The sequence below is a fragment of the Carcharhinus amblyrhynchos genome, chromosome 11, assembly GCF_965287045.1.
Source record: "Carcharhinus amblyrhynchos chromosome 11, sCarAmb.v2.hapA, whole genome shotgun sequence".
NCBI classification, from domain to species: domain Eukaryota; kingdom Metazoa; phylum Chordata; class Chondrichthyes; order Carcharhiniformes; family Carcharhinidae; genus Carcharhinus; species Carcharhinus amblyrhynchos.
The window spans coordinates 47,517,427-47,536,936 of NC_137334.1; the positions used below are offsets into that span (position 1 = coordinate 47,517,427).

A 19,510-nucleotide genomic window follows, 5' to 3' on the forward strand; every position below is an offset into this window, starting at 1 on the left:
ACATTATTTTTCCATCTAAAGAAATCGGAAGTTACTTCTGCATCTAACCATTTATGTTTTGAAGTTGGCCTGTGAGTACTGGGGGGGGAGCCTCACAGGATATAGGTATCTGCCTTTACAGAGGGTTTTTCTCCTGAATCCTTGCGCGCGCTCGCAGGGGGGGATTTCCGGGAGGAGGCGCGAGAGCATCCCATCCACTTCCGGTAGCGGCTGAACTCTCGCGAGAGTTGTCGAGCTGTTGCTCCAAGAGCAAAATAAATAAGCAGGGGGGGTCGGCTTGCCGGCTTGGAGCCGCCATGGCGGCGTCGCTACTGCGTCGGGACAAGAGGAGTGCTGCTGCTTCGCTAAAGGCCGAGTGCTGTGCTCAGGGCGGCCGTGGGGTGCAGCTGCTGGGCGAACTGCTGGACAGCGTGCTGAGCCCGGAGAGAGCGCTGGCCGAGGCCGAGGTGATCGAGTGGTGCAAGTGCCTGATGGCCGGCGGCGAGAGCTTCGACGATTTCTGTCAGATGGTGCGCGGTTATGACAACGCGACTTTGTGCGGCCTGGTGTGGACGGCCAACTTCGTGGCCTACCGCTGCAGGACGTGCGGCATCTCGCCGTGTATGTCCCTGTGTGCCGAGTGCTTCAACGCTGGCGAGCACACGGGCCATGATTTCAATATGTTTCGGAGTCAGGCGGGCGGGGCCTGTGACTGCGGGGACAGCAGTGTGATGCGGGACAGCGGGTAAGTGAAACAAGCGAGTCCAGCCCGTGTGGCCCGGTCCTACGATACCCTGTCCTCTTGATCTCCGGCTTAGCGGCTGTCACTCGCGTTGCGAGACCGGCATCTTTCTTGTCTGTACACCTGTGTTTTGTGTGTGTTGTCCTTTTAGATTACGGACAGTCCCAGTGACATTCGTTAAATAGTTGCCTGTCTGTGTTGACTTCAGGCCAGGAGCGACGACAGCACTTGTTTGTAAACTCCTTGACAACGTGGAGGATCCGTGTATTAAATTAGTCTTTTTTTCCTATTGCTATTTGGATGTCTTCCGAAATTTCTTTTTCTTCGGAAGTCTATTTTTGGATCGACATTCGTTAAAAAATTAATAAGATGGAACAAATTTAAACGTTACGGTAATTTGTAAACTAGCTTAAAAGTTTTAAACGGAATTTCCTTCCCCAGAATGTTTTACTTTTGGTTCTGGAAACCCGAAGTTTTTTAAGTGGCGATTGAACAACATCACTAGTCTGGTATGATTCTTTCTGCAGAATATAAATTTGGTGCGAAAGTCCGCACGTAATCGTAAATAGCGTTTGTTCTGGACGTTTAGTTTAACTGTTGGCCAATGAAAGTTTTGGTCTACCTTGATACTTTGTATAAGTATATATGTGATGCGAATGCCTGTGCAAATTTGACTCAAACACTAATTGTAACAATCAACAACACTTGTATCGATTCCTCAAAGGAGCGAAAACAGCTCAAGAAAATAAAGAAAGCATGGGGAAGCTAACACATCTGCTATAAACTGTTGGGGGCAATAAAAACAGAAACGTGGAAATACTAGATCGGACTAGCAATAACATCTGTGGCGAGAGAAGCAGAGTGACCTTTTGTCAGAACTAATCTGAAATATTAGCTGTTTCTCTTCACAAACGCTGTCTGACCCGGGCGATTCTGGCATTTTTTTTTGTTCTTATTTCCGATTTCCAGCAACTGAAATATTTTGCTTCTGTATAATTAACAGTTGGGGAGCAGATTTCATGATCTCGTTGAGAAAAGTTTTAGAGGCTTTTGATTAGGAACGATGCAGGTGTAAAATTGCATTCTGATGTGTAGCTTTGTAATATCCTATTTGACGATGATACGACATGATTCAGATCACATTTCAAGGTAGCAAAGCATTCCAAGGGCTTTCACGTGTTATCAAACAAAATATGACAAAGTGCATAAAAATGATATTGGGAAAGATGGCCGAAAGTGTCTCCCTATCTCTGTAATCTCCTATAGCCATTATCTGAGATAATGTACACTCAATTCACGTCTCTTCAACTTCCCTGACCTTAAGTTTGCTCCACCATTGGTGGTGCAGGGTTGGGTAAGATGCTCTTTTAGAGTCAGTGCAGATATGATGGGCAGAATAGCCTTCTGCACTGTTGGGATTCTATAGGCATATCTGGGCAATTTTCCATATTATTGGTTAGATGCCAGTGTTATAGATGTACTGGAACAGTTTGGCTAGAGGCGTGGCTAGGTCTGGAGCACGTCATTAGTATGACAGCCAGGATGTTGGCAGGCCCATGGCCAGCACTACACAAGTACTGTGTAGTCAATAACATACTTCTGAGTTATTGGCTGCTGGTGTGATATAGTGAGCATAGTAGCCAGCTTATGTGATGCAAGGAAGTAAATAATTGGATAATGTGTTTTAGTAGTGGTGTTTTGCAAAATATGTTGACTGAGAATTCCCCTGCAGTCATGGATTATTTCTTTTTAAATCCAGCAGAGAGGGTAGGTGGGGCTTTGGTTTATCATGTCATCAGAAAGGTGGTACCTGGTGGAAAAACATGCAAAGAACAATAAAATATGGGCAGAAATTATCATCTGAAATTCTTGAATTGCATGTTGAGACTAGAACACAGTAGAATGATTATTCAAAAGGTGAAATGCTGTTCTCTGAACGTGTTTTGAATTTCATTGGAACTGCAGGTGACTGATGACAGGTGAGCATGAGAGCAAGATGGAGATTTAACATGGCAAATGAGTGAAAGTGTTCACTCAATCTGCATTTAGTCCCTTCATTGTAGAGCAAACAGCATTGTGAACAGCAAATACAGTGTATAAAATTGAAAGAGGGACATGTAAATTTGCCTGGAAAGAATATTTGGGGCCTTGGACAATGAGGAGAGAGGACATAAAAGACAGGCAGTGGATCTCTGTTCCATTCATGTGGTGTAGGAAGGGAAGGGAGTGATTGAGGAGTGAACCAAGGTGTAATGGAGAGAATAGTCTCTTGGAATACTGAAAAGGGAGGGAAAGATGTTTGGTAGCATTGTGTTCTGAAATGGCAGAGCATAATATGTTGAATACCTGAGGCTGGTAGGATGGAAAGTGATGACAAGGGAAACCCTTTTGTGGCTTTGGGAGGGAGAAAAAGGGGCATGAGAAGTATTGTGGGAAATGGGATGACACGCTTGAGGGACTTGTCAACCATAATGGAAGGAGGGGTCAAATCCTTGATTGAGGGGGTAAAAGCAGACACCAGAAGTGCTTATATGGGAGGTTAAATCATTAAGACACATTTGACAGAGAAATTGGACCAAAGAAAGGGAGTCCTTTATAGGAAGCAGGGGTATGGAAGTGTGGTTGGGATTTTTGGATTTAGCAGCAGCATCTGATGTTTTTGCATAAGGATCCCATTTCAATTTTTGTTCTCATTCTTTGAGCTGGGGAGCAAATTTTGGAAAGATAATAAGAAATTTGTCTTGCTCTTAATCAAAACAACAACTATGCATTTTTATGAACAAGCATCAAATGAAATGACTAATTTATTAGCTTACTTGATGAGAATGTTGAAATCCAGGAGTTAGTTGACCAGAAGCCAATGGTGGGTGGCATGGTGGCTCAATGGTTAGCACTGCTGCTTCAGTGCCATGGACCTGGTTCTATTCCCAGCTGGAGTAGTCTGTCTGTGTGGAGTTTGCATGTTCTTCCTGTGTCTACATGGGTTCCCTCCAGGTGTTCTGGTTTCCTCCCACAGTCTGAAAGACATGCTGGTTAGGTGCAATGGCCATGCTAAATCCCCTGCTCGGTGTACCCAAAAAGGCATCAAAGTGTGGTAACTAGGGGATTCTCACCGTGGCTTCATTACAGTGTTAAAGTAAGCTGACTTGTGACACGAATAAATAATGTAAGTCAGCAAGCACAGTAGTGGTGGGACTTGTGCAAGTTAGTCTTGTGTTGATGAAAGGTGCTATAATGCATGTTTTTTGCTGTTCCCTGCTTCCCTCTAAAGGCTAGACCAATTTAACATTAGAATTGAATCCAACCATGTTAGTATGTTAATTCTTTGATTTAAAATAGAATGAAGCTCCCACCCCAACACAGCCATGTTTTGTGTGATAATCTCTTCCACCAATACCACCTCCAATTCACTGCCAAGTCCTGCACTTGAACTTGCTGCCTCCAGGAGCTTTTAAGCTCATTTTAAGACTACTGAACTATATCTGACAGCCCGGACTGATGGTCAATAGGAATTAAGAAGGTGAAGGACTGAGTATTGCTGGCATATTTGCATGAAAGCATTCTGCCAAGGAACAGCAGGGTTAGCTGAAAGCATCTCTTGAGGGTCAGTGTTCTAACTCAGCAACACAAGGCTTACATCAATGTGGACTTTTCCTACCACGAAGAGGTTGAAAGTGTACACAAATCTGATGCAAACAAAACGCAGCAGCAATTGGGAAACAAATCTACAAATCTCCTGCTGTTCAGAAACTCAACATTTAAGTCTGTGCTTGTTGCTTAGGGGAATTTAACAGAATAATCTGAGGTTTGTCAGAGCAATTACTAATGAGTTTCAATTAATTCCTGTCAGACAAACACTCTGACAGCCTCTTTCATGCACATTTCTCGGCTTCCCTGTGAGGCAAATGGTCCGTCGTAGCTTATTCCAGCTGAACAGACAGATACTTTCTCTCAGCCTCTTTCTCTGTGCACACACACACCAGCGCAGCAGACTCCAATTGCAGCCTCGCCCATCTTATGGACACGTCTTGCCGACTCTTGCGCCCAGTACTCCACTGCCTGCAGACTTATCGCTGTTCTGGTCCTTGGGCTTCCTGCTTGCTGTTCCTCCAATTATGAATTGTTTCTCTGCTATGTTTGTGACAAACAGCCTGTGATTCTCAGAGCAGCTCCTTACAGAATCTGTCACTTGTGGGTATTTTGAATATTGGTGGGCCAGATGGAATCTGTTGACAAGTTGTTTTTATGTTGGACAAACCTAGATAACCTAGAAATGGAGACAAAGGTCAAAGAATGAAAAAGTTGGAAATGGAGCAGTGTGAAGATGAGAAAAAGATGGGTGTTTTAAATCTTTGGTGCTAGGATTTTCTCCTAAGAAAAATGAATGTTGCCAAAAGTTTGTTTTGGGATCTGTGGCTCAATCCCTGTTATAACAGGAACATTACTTAGTCATGAAGATAGAGTATTTTGAATAATGGGAAGAGCTGAGGAGGTTAGTTTGCCAAAATAGTGACTGATTGAACTGCATCTTGGGATGTTAATAGAGATGGTCTCATTTGTGTTCACAGTATTCTGGAAGTAGCTATTCACTGATATTATAAAAGTGTATTGTTGACCTGAACTGTAGGGGAAGAAATTCTCAGAAAAATGTTGCTCTTGCACACAGATGGCAGTGTGTTTTGCAGTACCATCAAAAAGTTCTCAGGTTTAAAAGTCTAAGCAGTATATTATTGAAAATTTTGCTAAAGAAAGTTTATAAACTTAGTAAATTGTGTGCTTTCTTTTTTTAAACAAAAGCTTATAGGAAACTGCTTTTGTAATAGACTGGTTGATGGTTTGAGACTGCTTCATCTCTGTAAAATTGTTCACTTTGTTTTCTTTAAGAAGAGGAGTGTGAATTATTTCAATGATGTATTTAGAGGAAGAACTCTGCGTTTTGTATTATGATTCATGGATCATGCTATAATTTAACTAGTTTTTGACTGGGAGAAGGTGCACCCTGTATGATAGTAGATAAGAAATTATGTAACTAGTGATGCTAGAAACAAGGATATTTTGTATGAAAACCAAAAAAATTAACTGTTTTACATTACCTGACAACTGTATAAACTCGGTGTCAAAAAATGGGTTGCAATTGGGTAATGGGGGCCTGATTATTTTCTTGCTTTCTGAAATCTGGATGTGAAAGAGCTCTTGTTAAACTTCTGATCTCAGTACGATATCAATCATTGAGAATGTAAAGATAGATTTCAGTTCATAAACAGCAAGTACATGAGAAAATATTTTTGAGTTCAAAATTGTGTTGGCTAGATTTGCTGTTTAACTTTATCTTTAATAAAAGATCAATTGATGAGAGTGATTGTGATATTGAGGCCATGTTTGATCAAGTGTGGCATTAAGGACAATTAAGTCAATGGGAATCAGGGTTGAAATTTTTTGCTGGTTGGAGTCTTATCTGGCACAAAGGAAGATGGTTGTGGTTGCTGAAGACCAATCGTCTCCAACTTGGCATTATTGAAGGAGTGCCTCAGGATAATTTCCTATGCTGAACCATCTTCAGCTATTTCAGCAATGACCTTCCCTCCGTCATAAGATGAGTGGGAACTTTTGTACCATTTCTGACTGCAAAGGTATTGAAGCTCTTGGTGTTTATGTGCAGCAAGATACCATTCGGGCTTGGGTTGATAAGCGGCAAGCAATATAATTGAGAATCTCCCTGTGACGTTCAATGGCATCATAATTATTCAGCCAACATTCTCTGAGTTATCATTCGTCCAATGTCAGTCATTTAAATATTTAGGCTATAAGTAATTGCCAGAAGCTGTGAATTCTGCAGCAAGTAACTTGCCTCCTGCCTCCCCTAACCATCATCTCTTCAAGGCAAAATCAAGAGTGTGATGGAGTGCAGCTCCTACAACACTCGAATTTGGACACCATCCAGGTCAAAGGAGCCAGCTTGATCCGCACTCCATTTGCCAGCTTAATAGTTATTCCCCCCCCTTGACTGGGTGGTAACAGTGCGTATCAAACACAAGATGCACTGCAGCAGCTCACTGAGCCTCCAACAGCACCTTTGTACCCATAATATCTACCACATAGAAAGACAAAGGCAACAAGATGCATGGCATCGCCACCAGTTGCAAGTATCCCTCAAGCCACAGGTCATTGTGGCTTGGAGCTATTTGCTATTCCTTCATTTTCACCTGGGTCAAAATCCTGGAACTCCCTTCCTAAGGACTCTGGGTGCATCTACATAAGGTGGACTACAGCAGTCCAAGAATGTGATTCACAAACACTTTATTGAGCAATAAGGGATGGTCTACAAATGCTGACCTTGCCACTGATGCTATCATCCCAGGAAAGATGTCCAGTTAAACGTTTCAAGTTTTTAATCAAAGGTTTCCATTGTTAAATTTCTATTGTGTGGAAATTACAAAATTTCTGGAGTATAAGCAGTTGGTGTTTGCTATGCTTACTGAAATTGTATAACTAAGCTTCATGTTAAATATGTAAACGTTTTCAATTTCTACTGTTTAAACAATACACATAGGAGTTTGTTACCCAGCCATTGTGTCTGTGCTGGCTCTTTTGAAAGACCTTTCCAATTAGTTCCACTGGTCTGGCTTTGTCCTATAGCCCTGCAGACTTTTCATTTTCAAGTACATATGAAATTCCCAATTAAAAGTTGAAGGTTTAAAAAAAAACTCATCAATCCCTCCTGGTCCATTTGCCAATACCATAAATCTGAAATAAAAAGTGTTGAAAAAATTCAGCAGGTCTGGCATCATCAGTGAAGAGAGTACTGTATCTGTATGATTTCTTGAGCTGAGGTAGAAACACGAAAAGGCTGCCTTCTGAACTTGACATTTAGTTCAACAACTTTAGATCTTGCATTCTTTTTTCAATGTTCTTTTTCCCACAAGGGCCGGTCTGTAACTTGTTCACCTGTTTTGCTTTCAGAGAGCTGTGACCTTTGTTCTGCTAGTAACACATTCTGCCACTATTAACATCTGCCTTAGTTTTTAATGCTATTATTAATCACAGTCATCTGTCTTGTGTCCATTACGTCTTTGTCAAATTGCTCCTGAGCTCTTACCTATTCACGACCACCTGTTTTGCTCCAGCTGCTCCATCCATTCACATCAGTACAAAATCATCATGTTTCTACCTCTCTTCAGCTCTGAAGAGGAGTCATATTGGCTCAATATTAACTATTTTTCTCTCTCCACAGATGCTGCCAGTCCTGCTGAATTTTTCTAGTATTTTCTATTTTTTTTCATATTTCTAGCATCATCAGTATTTTTGCTTTTATTTTGGCCCATACATCTGTTATCTGGTTACAAACCCTCCTACGAGTGGAAACATTTTCTCCTTATTGATGTACCTGTCTACTAAATCTAGCTCTAAGGAGAACAATCCCAACTTCCCAATCTTTCTGTACAATTAAAGTCTTGATTATGGATATGCCGGCATTGGACTGGGGTAAAGACAGTAAAAAGTCTGACAGCACCACGTTTTAGTCCAACCGATTTATTTGACAGTAAACTCACTAGCTTTCGAGGGGTTTCCCTCTTTTTTTTCAGGTGAATGGAGAGAATTGAAGAAGAAGGGAAACCCCTCGAAAGCTAGTGAGTTTACTATCAAATAAATCGGTTGGACTAAAACCTGGTGTTGTCAGACTTTTTACCCAATTAAAGTCTCTCAGTCTAGTAAATCTCTTTTCAAGACCCTGAGGTACTTCCTGAAGAGGTTCCCATAATACAGTTTACCTTTTGTCTTCCTGATGTTTGCTGTTATCTTCCACATTATTTATTACATTTGAGTTTGGAACCTTTGAAATTATGCCCCTGTATCCAAATCTACTTTGTTAATGACCATGAAATCAAAAGATATGTTGTCCTAGTATCAACCTAGTGGGGACACTATGATATATATTTCCTCCAATCTTAAAAGCAACTTCTCGCCACTACCCTTGTGCTTTCTTGTCTCTTTGTCAATTTTATGCTCAAACTGCCTCTGCTCTTCCAGTTCCCATAGGCTTCAGTTTTCCTAACAAATTAAATGAATGCTGGTTTGTTTGAATTTATCATTAGTTGATGGTTAAGTAGCAATGCAGATGGAAATGGGGGACTGAATGAAGTCTATTGGATGGTATCTGAGAAGATGAGGTTTGAAAGACGTTACTGGTAATGGCAGTATCAAGTGGAATCCTGTAATATGTTTAAACTGGATGAGTGAGAATCTCTGAATTTGACAGCACTGGAGAGGGATGCAATGATGTGCTACAACAGTAATTAGAGGAGGATCTGCCTTCACGGAAGTATTTGTGATCTGGCAGTGCTGCATGAAGATATTGAGATCTGGGAATAGTGGGTGTGATCTGAATCTGTGAGCACTATAAGGGCTCAAATGTTTGGAAATATTGGGAATACTCGAAGCTGGTAGGATGAGAAGGATACTTCATGGTTTGGGGATTCATGTGGTATTTAAACTTTTGGGCATTTTTTTAATCTGGATGTTCAAGCATGTGTAATGAATTTAGATGCCAAAATTAATAGACTGGGAATGAAAGTATTAAGTTTTTGGAATGGGTGTCTTATTAAGGTGAGAATATCAAATTTTGTGAAATGCAAGATTTTGCCAATCAAGACTTAGCATTAAACACTCCCAATGTCAGCCAGAGCTGTACTTTGCTTCGCTCCCTCCTATAAGAATGTCAGTTCTCTTTTTTTTTCTCCACATTGCATTCCAGGCAAATCTTGTACATTTAAGTGAGTGAAAACTTTTGGTCAGGTTTTTTTTACGGCAGTTCTGGAAACTGCCAAAATATTTTAACTGTTTAAAAGAAAAAGAGGAGACAGCTTTATTATTTACTGATGATTCTTTCAGCAGCAAACTTCAGGTAGTGATTCAAAGCATCTTGAAGTAATTTCCGTGTAACCTTTGTATACTTGTATCTTTCGTTCTACACTTCATCTAGCAATAAAATAACATTTTAAAATTCTTGTAGGTTTTGTAAAAGGCATCGGTCTGCAACAAGTTCAAATATTCCTTCTGTTCCTAATGAACTGATGATGATGTCTGAACATTTACTTCCTCGAGTTATCCTCCGTCTCATTCAGCATTTACGGGATGGCTATAGTGAACCAGGTATGATTACTGTCTTTTTTTATACCTATTTTTCAGTATTCTTTCCTAGCATTTAAAAAAAACATTATTTTCAATAGTTGGTTGTACTCAAAGCAAAAAAAGTCACTTGGTTTGGATGAAGTGCAGCTTAGGTTTCTGTAAAGGAGAAGTAAAGGTGGAAACTTCAGAGCCTCTGGCCACAATGTTCCAATTCTCCTTGGATATGGGGGAGGTGCTAGAGAGCTGGACAATTCCAAATGTTCAAAAAAAGTTGGATAATTACAAGCCAGTCAGCCTAATGTTAGTGGCAGGAAAACTTAGATACAAGAAACTTAAAAATCATAGACTAGTAAATGTAAATCAACAACTTGTTTAACCAACTGGAATAGTTATTTGAAATAATGGAAATAGTTGATGTGGGTAGTGTAATTGTGTATATGGACTTCAAAATGACATTTAACAGCACTAAAATAGACTTGAAAGCAAAATTCAAATATGGGATTAAAGAGACAGTGGAAGTGCACATAGAAAAATACAGGAAGTAGTGGTGCATGGTTGTTGAGTGAGCTATCCAGTGCTGTTCCCCAGGATTTATAATAAAAGCTGATAATTAATTTGCAAAATTTAGATATATCTCCTCTTTGCTAAGTACATTAGTAGACTTCAGAAGAAATATTGTAGTGTGAGAAGAGTTACTATAAACCAACTACTCCAACTGAGAAATCTGGAGGTGCACGGATACAGGCCTTTGAATGTGGCAGAATAACATAAATACATAAGAAATAGGAACAGGAGTAGGCTATCTAGCCCTTCGAGCCTGCCCTGCCATTCAAATAAGATCATGGCTGATCTGAAGTGGATCAGTTCCACTTTCCTCCTTTCTCCCCAATAACCCTTAATTCCCTTGCCTATCAGAAATCTATCTACCTGTGACTTAAATATATTCAGCGAGGTAGCCTCCACCACTTCATCGGGCAGAGAATTCTAGAGATTCACCACCCTTTGAGTGAAGAAGTTCCTCCTCAACTCTGTTCTAAACTGCCCCCCCCCCCCACCTCTATCTTATTTAGCCCCTTCATTATCTTGTAAGTCTCTATAAGATCCCCCCCCCCCCCCAGCCTTCTAAACTCTAACGACTACAGGCCCAGTCTATTCAATCTCTCTTCATAGCACAACCCCTCATCTCTGGTATCAGCCTGGTGAACCTTCTCTGTATTCCCTCCAAGGCCAATATATCCTTTTGCAAATGCAGTGACCAAAACTGCACACAGTACTCCAGTTGCGGCCTCACCGGTGCCCTATACAGTTGCAGCAAGACCTCCCTGCTTTTATATTCTATCCCCCTCGCTATAAAGGCCAACATTCCATTTGCCTTCTTGATCACCTGCAGACTGGGTTTTTGCGATTTGTGCACCAGGACCCCCAGGTCCCTCTGCACTGTAGCATGCTGCAGCTTTTCACCCTTTAAATAATAATCCCTCCTACTATTATTTCTACCAAAGTGGATAACCTCACATTTGCTAACGTTATACTCCATCTGCCAGGTCCTCGCCCACTCACTCAGCCTATCCAGATGTCTCTTGCAGACTTTCCGCGCCTTCCACGCAATAGGTTAGGAGAGTTGGAAAAAAAAAAGTAGGATTGTTGGCTTTATAATTAGAGGCATCAATTACAAAAGTAAGTAGGTTTTGCTGAACAAGTTAGGCTTCAGCTGGTGTACTCTGGGTGCTATGCTTTTGTAAGGATGTCAAGGTCTTGACAAATGCAGAAAAGATTTATTGAGAGTAGTGAGGATGTGATTTCAGTTATGTGGCGAAGCTTGGGCTGCTCTCCAAGCACAGAAGGTGAAGAGAAGATTTGATAAAGGTATTAAGAATTATGAATAAGGAGATACTTTCTGGTGGAGAAAGGGTCAGTAACATTATTCCTTGGTATCCAAAAATGTATTGATCCCTCTCTTAAATATACTTGACAACTCAGCCACCTGCAACCTTACAAAACAGATGGGATAAGAACTTGATGGTGATTTTAAAAAAAAAAGGTTGACTTTGAAGATATGCATTTAAATTACACAGGAAAATAGTCTCCCAAAAAATGGTATATTCGTAGTAATTTTATGTAATTTATTTCTTTTTAATTGCTCAAGATGTCTTGGAAGAATTTTCATGCACCAATATTTTAATATCTAAATCCATGTACTATGCTGTGGTCAAGGTAATGATTCCTGGTTTGTTCCGAGTTAACTAATTTCTCAAATCCTGCAATTATCCTTCACCTCCTTGGGCTAGGGAGGAGAAAAATAAGCATGAAAATGATCTCGTGCACAATTTCAAAGAATGATGACATTTATAAAGCCAAATGCTTTTATCAGGAGAGAGCAAAGAGTGAAATTTATCAATAAGTAACTTATCAAATAAGATTATTTCCCACTTCATAGAAATTTTGAAAAGCATCTCATGTGATATAACATTCAGTTGTCACTTGAATGATTCCTGTTTCCACAGCCCTATCCAGATATTTTTGTATATCATTATCATTAAGTGCTCTGATATGACCCTTAATATTAATCATAAACTTCATTTTTAACAGTTTGTACTCGTTTTTTGACCTGTCATAGATTAACATGAAAATATTGTTTAAGGTGAAACTCCTCTTCTCCACTTAATGTTTTGTACAGCACAACAAATGCTTACTTCCTTTCAAGACTGAAGTATTTGGGTTGTCCTCTTAACTCAGTCTTCTCATGTACTTCATAGGCATATGTGTTTCCCTTGTGTCTCTGTAGCAAGAATGGAACATGGTTTAGAGTCATAGAATATCTGCAGTGCAGAAGGATGCCATTTGGCCTACAGAGTCCGCACTGATTCTTTGACAGAGCATTTTACTTGGGCCCACCCATATTCTGGACCCTTCTACCACATCAGTGCATTTACCATGGCTAATCTTTGACCACTAAAGGGGAAATTAACATGGACAATCCACCTAATCAGCATGTTTTTGGACTGTGGGAGAAAACCAAAAAACCCAAAGGAAATCCTTGCAGAAATGAGGAATATGCAAACTCCATGTAGACAGTCTCCCAAGACCAGAATCGAACTGTGAGGCAGCAGTGTCAACCACTACGTCGCTGTGTCACCCTATTGCTTATTGCTGTCCAATTTAAAGTGCACAGATTTTGCAGTATGACTTGATACTTTGTATGAAAGGTGAATTACTGATTTATGCAAGCTGGATGTGGTTATTGTAGAATTCATAATTTTTTTTGTAATTAGATAAATTTTCAGGAAAGTATACGCGTGAAATTTGATTTGCTCTTTGGGATTAACCTACTTGCACAGTTGTTGGCACATCACCTATTTTTAAGGCTATGCCACATCATGCAGTTATGAGCTTATTTTATTCAAAATATCATCATTATTTCTGATTCTCCCACAGTTTCTGATCCAGCAACTGAAAGAGACCTTCAGAAAACACTCCAACAGATGGAACCCCTGATTTCCCTTCTTGAAGATCTGACCAAGATGGGAGGGGCAATGCGATGCATCTTGACAAGAGTTCTTACCAATCATCAGATATACAAAGACCTTAGTTCTGGTGACCTTTGTAAGTCTGGTTTGTAAAATGGTTTGACATTACAAACCTTTTAACTCTCAATTTATTGAAATGATTTTACAAAGTACAAGAGAAAATCTCAAAAGTCTGCCTTACCAAGATAGAGTTGATGTTGCTGTACAGTATACTTTATAAAAGATGTGGGACAATGCAAGTTTGAGTATAATTGGGTTTTCCAGCACTAAAGTTAGCCATTAAATAACCTTAAATTGTGCAAGAATGACTTCCAGTAGAGACTCTTAAGGATAGAAAACACTTTTTCTTTAGGCTATATAGCTCCTCAGTGTATCTATCTAGCTATTTTATTTGGTGCAAACCTGCTGGGCCAAAAGGCTATCGCATATGAAGCATTCTGATTGATGAACATTTCCCATGAGCTGGCAGCGTTTGTGGAGAGTGAAACAGCGTTAACTTTGAGTTTGTGTGGCTCTTCAGAGCTGAAGAGGGGTAAAAAGTGATGGACTATATAATGGGAGAGGGGGTGGAGAAAGTGGAACTGTATAGAAGTTGAGAGGTAGGTCAAAGCTAAGGAGAGATTGACAAAGATGACATGAACACAAGATAAAGGACATATTAACAGTAGCATTAAGGACTAAATAATTTGCTGATGGGGATAAAGGTGCAATAGAATATGTTAATAAGAAAACTAAAGTCAGTGCTCACTGAATGCAAAACTAAAGAACAAGAGATAGATGGGCATGTGTGCGCTACTGCTCCTCCACTTTGCGTTTTGTTTCACTGGAGCTTTGCAATAGGCCAAGAGATGGGCATGAAAACACTCTGCTTGCAGGCTGAGTGAAAGGAAATCTGCAAAGCAGTCACCCAGTCCATGTTCAGTTTCCCCACTGTAGAGGCGACCGAATTTGGAGCGCTGAACACAGTAGACCTTGGCTATGTCACTTGTTAAGTTTCCCTGAATCTTTGATTCAATCTTTTCCCGCTCCCATTAATTGCTGTTCTACCCCTCTTTATAATCACGTTTTCCCCCTCTTTCATCCTAAAGAAGGGTCAGGCAGACTCAAAATTTTAACTTGTCTCTCCATGTAGATGCTACCACACCAGTTTTTCCAGCTTTTCTGTTTTTGTGAAGCGCTGAGGACGTAGATTAGTATCCCATCATGGCAGAAATTGGGATTTGCATTCAATAAAAATATCTGGAATTTAAAAGTCCAATGATGATCTGATTGGCATAAAAACACACCAGATCCACTAATGTCCTTTTCAAGGAAGGAAATATAGTCTGCCAGACCAGTTAAGGCAACATATGATTCCAGATGCACAGCAAAATGGTTGACTCTTAACTGCCCTCGGAAATGGCTTAGCAAGCCCATCAGTTTAAGGGCATTTAAGGCTGGGCAACAAATGCTCACCTTGCTAGTGATGCCCACATTCCATGAAAGAATAAAATTGGATGGATCATGCATAACATCACCCTGTGGTAAAACCATTGATACACCTCTAGCAGTTTTGATATCAAGAATGGATGAACCAGGGCTGTGTCTTAGCCCCTACAAATCAGGAAAAGGAAGTAGCCTGTGCCAAGATATCAGGATGTCCATTGCGTGGATTCAAGGGTGCTCTCAAGAGAGACACAAAAGCCCTCAACACGGCAAGTGGGAAACTAACTGTTGCAAGTGGCGCTACTGGCTTTGGGCGCATGTTCATGTAATTACACTATTGTGGCTTGAGAAGCTATAAAGAAATGTCAGCCTTGCAAATGATGTCAGAGACCATCTCCACAGGACCAGCAAGAGACAACTTTACTGTGGGAATTTTGATCGAGCTAATTGCAGATGGGCAGCCATCAAAAGAAGAGCAAGAGATGTTCTTTTCTAACCGTGCCAAAGTTCTAAGGCTGCATTCCCATCATCTCCTTGCAGACGGAGGGATACCAACCAAAGGTAAATGTGTGACTTTGCTGCAAAGCCATATGGAAGCTGAAAGGAAAAAAACACACTGACCCTGTATTGTCTACTACAAGCTACCAATGAAGCTCTATATTCTGTAGTGCACAATAGCAATTTGAATATATATGGAATCTTTTTGTAGAATTTGTCCCTAGGAGATTCACAAGGGTGTAATCGTAAGAGTGACACCTAAGCAAAGGAGATATTAGGAGTGATAATCTAAACCTTGGTCAGAGGTGTGATTTTAAAGGGAGCCTTTAAGGGAGGAGAGAATGTGGAGTGAAATAGGGGATTAGGAAGTGCATTGCAGAGTGTAGAACTGACACTTGAAAGTATGATTGTTGGGCAGGGGAGGGTGGATGGATGGAGAGAAATAGAAAAGAGGCCAGAGTTGAAGGAAATTATAGTTTTCGGAGAGAGTTTGCAGAGATGAGGGCGGTCGTGAAGTTGTGAATAGTTGGTCTTAAACAAGAGAATGGTAATTTTCAATTTTAATTTGAGCCAATAAAGGTCAATAAGGGTGACATGTGAATGGAAATTGCTTCAGATTAATGTTGAGATGAAGTAATTTTGTGTGAACTTAAGCTTCCAGAAGGTGAAGGGAGATGCGTTATCCATGAAAGCATTAAAGATTATGGCATGGGTGAGGATTTCAATAACAGATTGGTTGTGAATATCAGTTGGATAATAAGGAAGAGATAAAACACTATCTTAGTGGTGGAGATGATTGTGGTACAGAAGCTAAGTTTGATAGGATGTCAAAGTTGTGAACAATTTGGTTTGATCTAAAATAGTGTCAAGGAAGGGACTTGGCAAGGTATGAAGTTTGTGGTTGGTTTTATTTTCCCAGTATTTAACTGGAGGCAATTGAAGTTAATACAATGTATCTTGCCAAAACACCACCTAATGCACGTAAGCCTTGGAAAGGTCAAGACAGATAGTGGAGAGGTTAAGCTGGATACAGTCATTAAACATGGAACCTGATCCTATGTCTGCAGGCTATATCGTCTGAGTAGAATGAGAAGGGGGCCCAGAGGATTTTTGGAGGTGGTGCAGGAAGAGAAGTAATTGTTTTAATTATCATTGACTGAATCCTACTCGAACTATACGATGAGAGAGGAGTTGTAGACTGTCCAATGCTACAGAAAGAATGAAGAGTTACATCAGCCACAAATATGCTGTTTGTGCCTTTTATCGGCTTTTTTTTTGATTTTGAAAGAGGCTAAAATGGCTTTAATGATTCAAATAGGGAAATGTTTGTAGATCTAGTAGGTGACATGTTCATGGAGATAGAATCATAGAATCCCTACTGTGCAGAAGGAGCCATTTGGTCCATCAAGTCTGCACTGACCACAGTCCCATCCAGGCCTTATTCCCATAACCCAACATACTTACCATGCTAATCCCCTTGACACTAGGGTTAATTTAGCACGGCCAATCCAACTAACCCGCACATCTTTGGACTGTGGGAAGAAACTGGAGTACCTGGAGAAAACGCATGCAGACACGGGGGGAGGTGGTGCAGAGAAGTTCTGTGTACAGGTGTCAATGGGATTTTGAAGAGGAATGCAATCATTTTTGAAAAGGCAGGGAGCAGTACTTGAGTAGGAACCATTTATAATGTTAGCAGATTAGTGAGAATGGAATTAAAGGAGCAGGAAGGGGTTTTGGGCAAGATCAACTTAGTGGCATGAGAGGTGAACTGAGTGGAGATGTGGCTTCTGTGAAAAGCAGAGTAGCAGCTGAGTGGTTTCTATCATAGTGATCTGAGCTGGCATATTGATGGAAGGGGTGCTTGGTAATAAGGGAGCCTAGATGACCTGGTAGTGGATGGGGAATGGGATATATTTTTGTTTGGATGGGTGTATCAGGAATTGGGATAGAAAGTTAGTTGTAATTGTGAAAGATGAGTTCAGGATGAAGTCTCAATACCTGAGACTTTCTGTGGTTAGAAAAAAATTGCATTGTAGGTAGCATAAAGTCAGCTTGGAGCATCCTTAATCCAATGTCTGGATTTCAAGCCCATTGCGGATCGGGAGCCATTTGAAAGGAGGAACATTTAACAAGGCCGTGAAGTGTGGCTATCCAGTGGGATTGGAGAGTCATGGTGGAAGTTGGCCCATGAGCCAGAAGAAGTTGACTTTGGTTTTTAGCAAGATGTGTCATGGCCTCTGGTGTTTGTACTAGTAGAATGGTGAAGAATAGTGGGAAGAAGATTGCAGACAAAAACATGCATTAAAATGAAATGAGGTTATTACAGCCTTGTACATTGTAATTTAATTGTATCAACTGATTTAATGCTGTTTAACATTGAAAACTATTCTGTTGTATTGGTTGAGAAATTAAATTTCCTGGGAGGACTAAGAAGTCAATCAAGTACGAAGAATTTGACTAGGATTGCAGCATTGTTTTTTTTCTCCTGTGCCTTATGTACTTGTCTTTTATCTGAGAGTTTTTCCCCTTTCTTGCTATCTTCTCAGAGTACACCTAATTTTCCTCCCTTAGGGTAAGAGGGCAGGGAAAAGATAGATCTTTATGGTTGCAGATCAAATTTTATGACTGGCATAGGGTTAATGTGGCTTCTATGGCTATAGCAACATAACATACTATTAGTTTGTATTGTTCCTTTTACTTACCACTTCCCTGCTGTTGCTGTACCCTTGACTCTTTGATATTGTTTTGCACACTTGTGCCCTCTATCTTCTTCCGTTTCTGATTCCCTGTGACCTTTGTGTTTCCTTGCCCTTGGAATATTTCTCCTGTGCCCTTACAGTTTTGATTCCTTTACCTAATCAGCTCCATCAACTCCCACCAGTCTGGTCACAAATCTTCATTTCCCTGGATTAGTTTGCCTATTCTACTTTCACTTCATATTTTTATTTGAGATTGCTAATTTGACCAACAGATATTATGTTTTCAGCTTCAGGGTGATGGCACAGTCTGAGCATGTGCAGGATTTTCCATCATGTGTCAGTAGAATAGTGGCAACCTGATTCATAACTGGAAGGATACATCATCTTGTGTATAAGAGGATATCTGAAATTCTCCAAGTTACTTGAAAACAAATCTGCAGAATGAATTTTTCAGGTAAAGCTTCATAGGTTAGCAACTGTTAACATTTTTAGTTGAGAGAGAGAGAGAGTGCAAAGCCATGAGCTAGCTGAACATGAAAATATTTCCTCATTTTAATTTGAATTATTACAATTTAGTCTACAATTTTCTTCTCGCCATTCTATAAGTACGGATACCAGACGTCATGACAGACCTTGCTGATAACCAAGATCAATTCATGTGGTTTGATTACCATCATCTGTCTTAATAGTGAGCAAATAAACATTCTTATTATTCATAGCTGTACTAGCATTTCTATCACAAAGTGTCCTTTTTAATATAAATTTACTGTTTTTTCCAATTTTACGTTTTGATTAACATCAAAGGGTGGTATGGTGGCACAGTAATTAGCACTGCTGCCTCACAGTGCTAAGGACCCAGGTTTGTTTCCTGGCTTGCGTCACTGTCTGTGTGGAGTTTGCACGTTCTCCTTGTGTCTATGTGGGTTTCCTCCAGGTGTTCTCGTTTCCCCCCTCAGTGGGTTAGCTGGATTGGTCATGCTAAATTAACCCTAGTTTCAGGTGGATTAGTTAGGATAAGTGCATGGGGTTATGGGGATTGTGGTCGGTGCAGACTCTGGGTCGAATAGCCTCCTGCATTGTAGGATCCTATGATTATATCGCCTCTATTTTGAAAGGAAGTTGTAAATATAGTGTCACTAAACAGGCGCAGGACACTTGAGGGGAAAAGTGTACATCAAGAACTTGTGGTCCATATTGGAACCAATGACAAAAATAGATTGAGGTATACTGTCAGAGGTTAGGTTAAAGATGAAAGAATAAGATTCAAAATAGTAATCACACAATCCCGCCACTGCCACATGCTCGGATGTTCACTTGAAGTAAATATGTGGTTGACGTGATGAACGAGAGAGAACTGCAGATTCTTGGTGCGTTAATTTTAGCTCTGAGACGGGGATCCTGTATAAATAGATGGGTTGTATCTGAACAGAGCGAGGTTTAATATTTTTATGGGATGTTTATCTGATGCTGTTGGGGAAGGTTCAAGTTAATTTGGAAGATGGGAGGGA

At 40.4% G+C, this 19,510-nt stretch overlaps 1 protein-coding gene across 4 annotated transcripts in view; it reads left to right on the forward strand.

Moving 5' to 3' along the window:
- Positions 1 to 276: 276 nt before the first annotated feature.
- Positions 277 to 19,510, forward strand: part of ubr3 (ubiquitin protein ligase E3 component n-recognin 3) — a 333,307-nt gene continuing 314,073 nt past the window's right edge. For all 4 annotated transcript variants that reach the window (XM_080199025.1, XM_080199026.1, XM_080199027.1 and 1 more), the window contains exons 1-3: positions 277 to 724; positions 9,732 to 9,871; positions 13,286 to 13,453. In XM_080199025.1, coding sequence (XP_080055151.1) covers positions 297 to 724; positions 9,732 to 9,871; positions 13,286 to 13,453 — 736 coding nt within the window. In that variant the 5' untranslated portion in view covers positions 277 to 296. The remainder of the gene's footprint in view (positions 725 to 9,731; positions 9,872 to 13,285; positions 13,454 to 19,510) is intronic.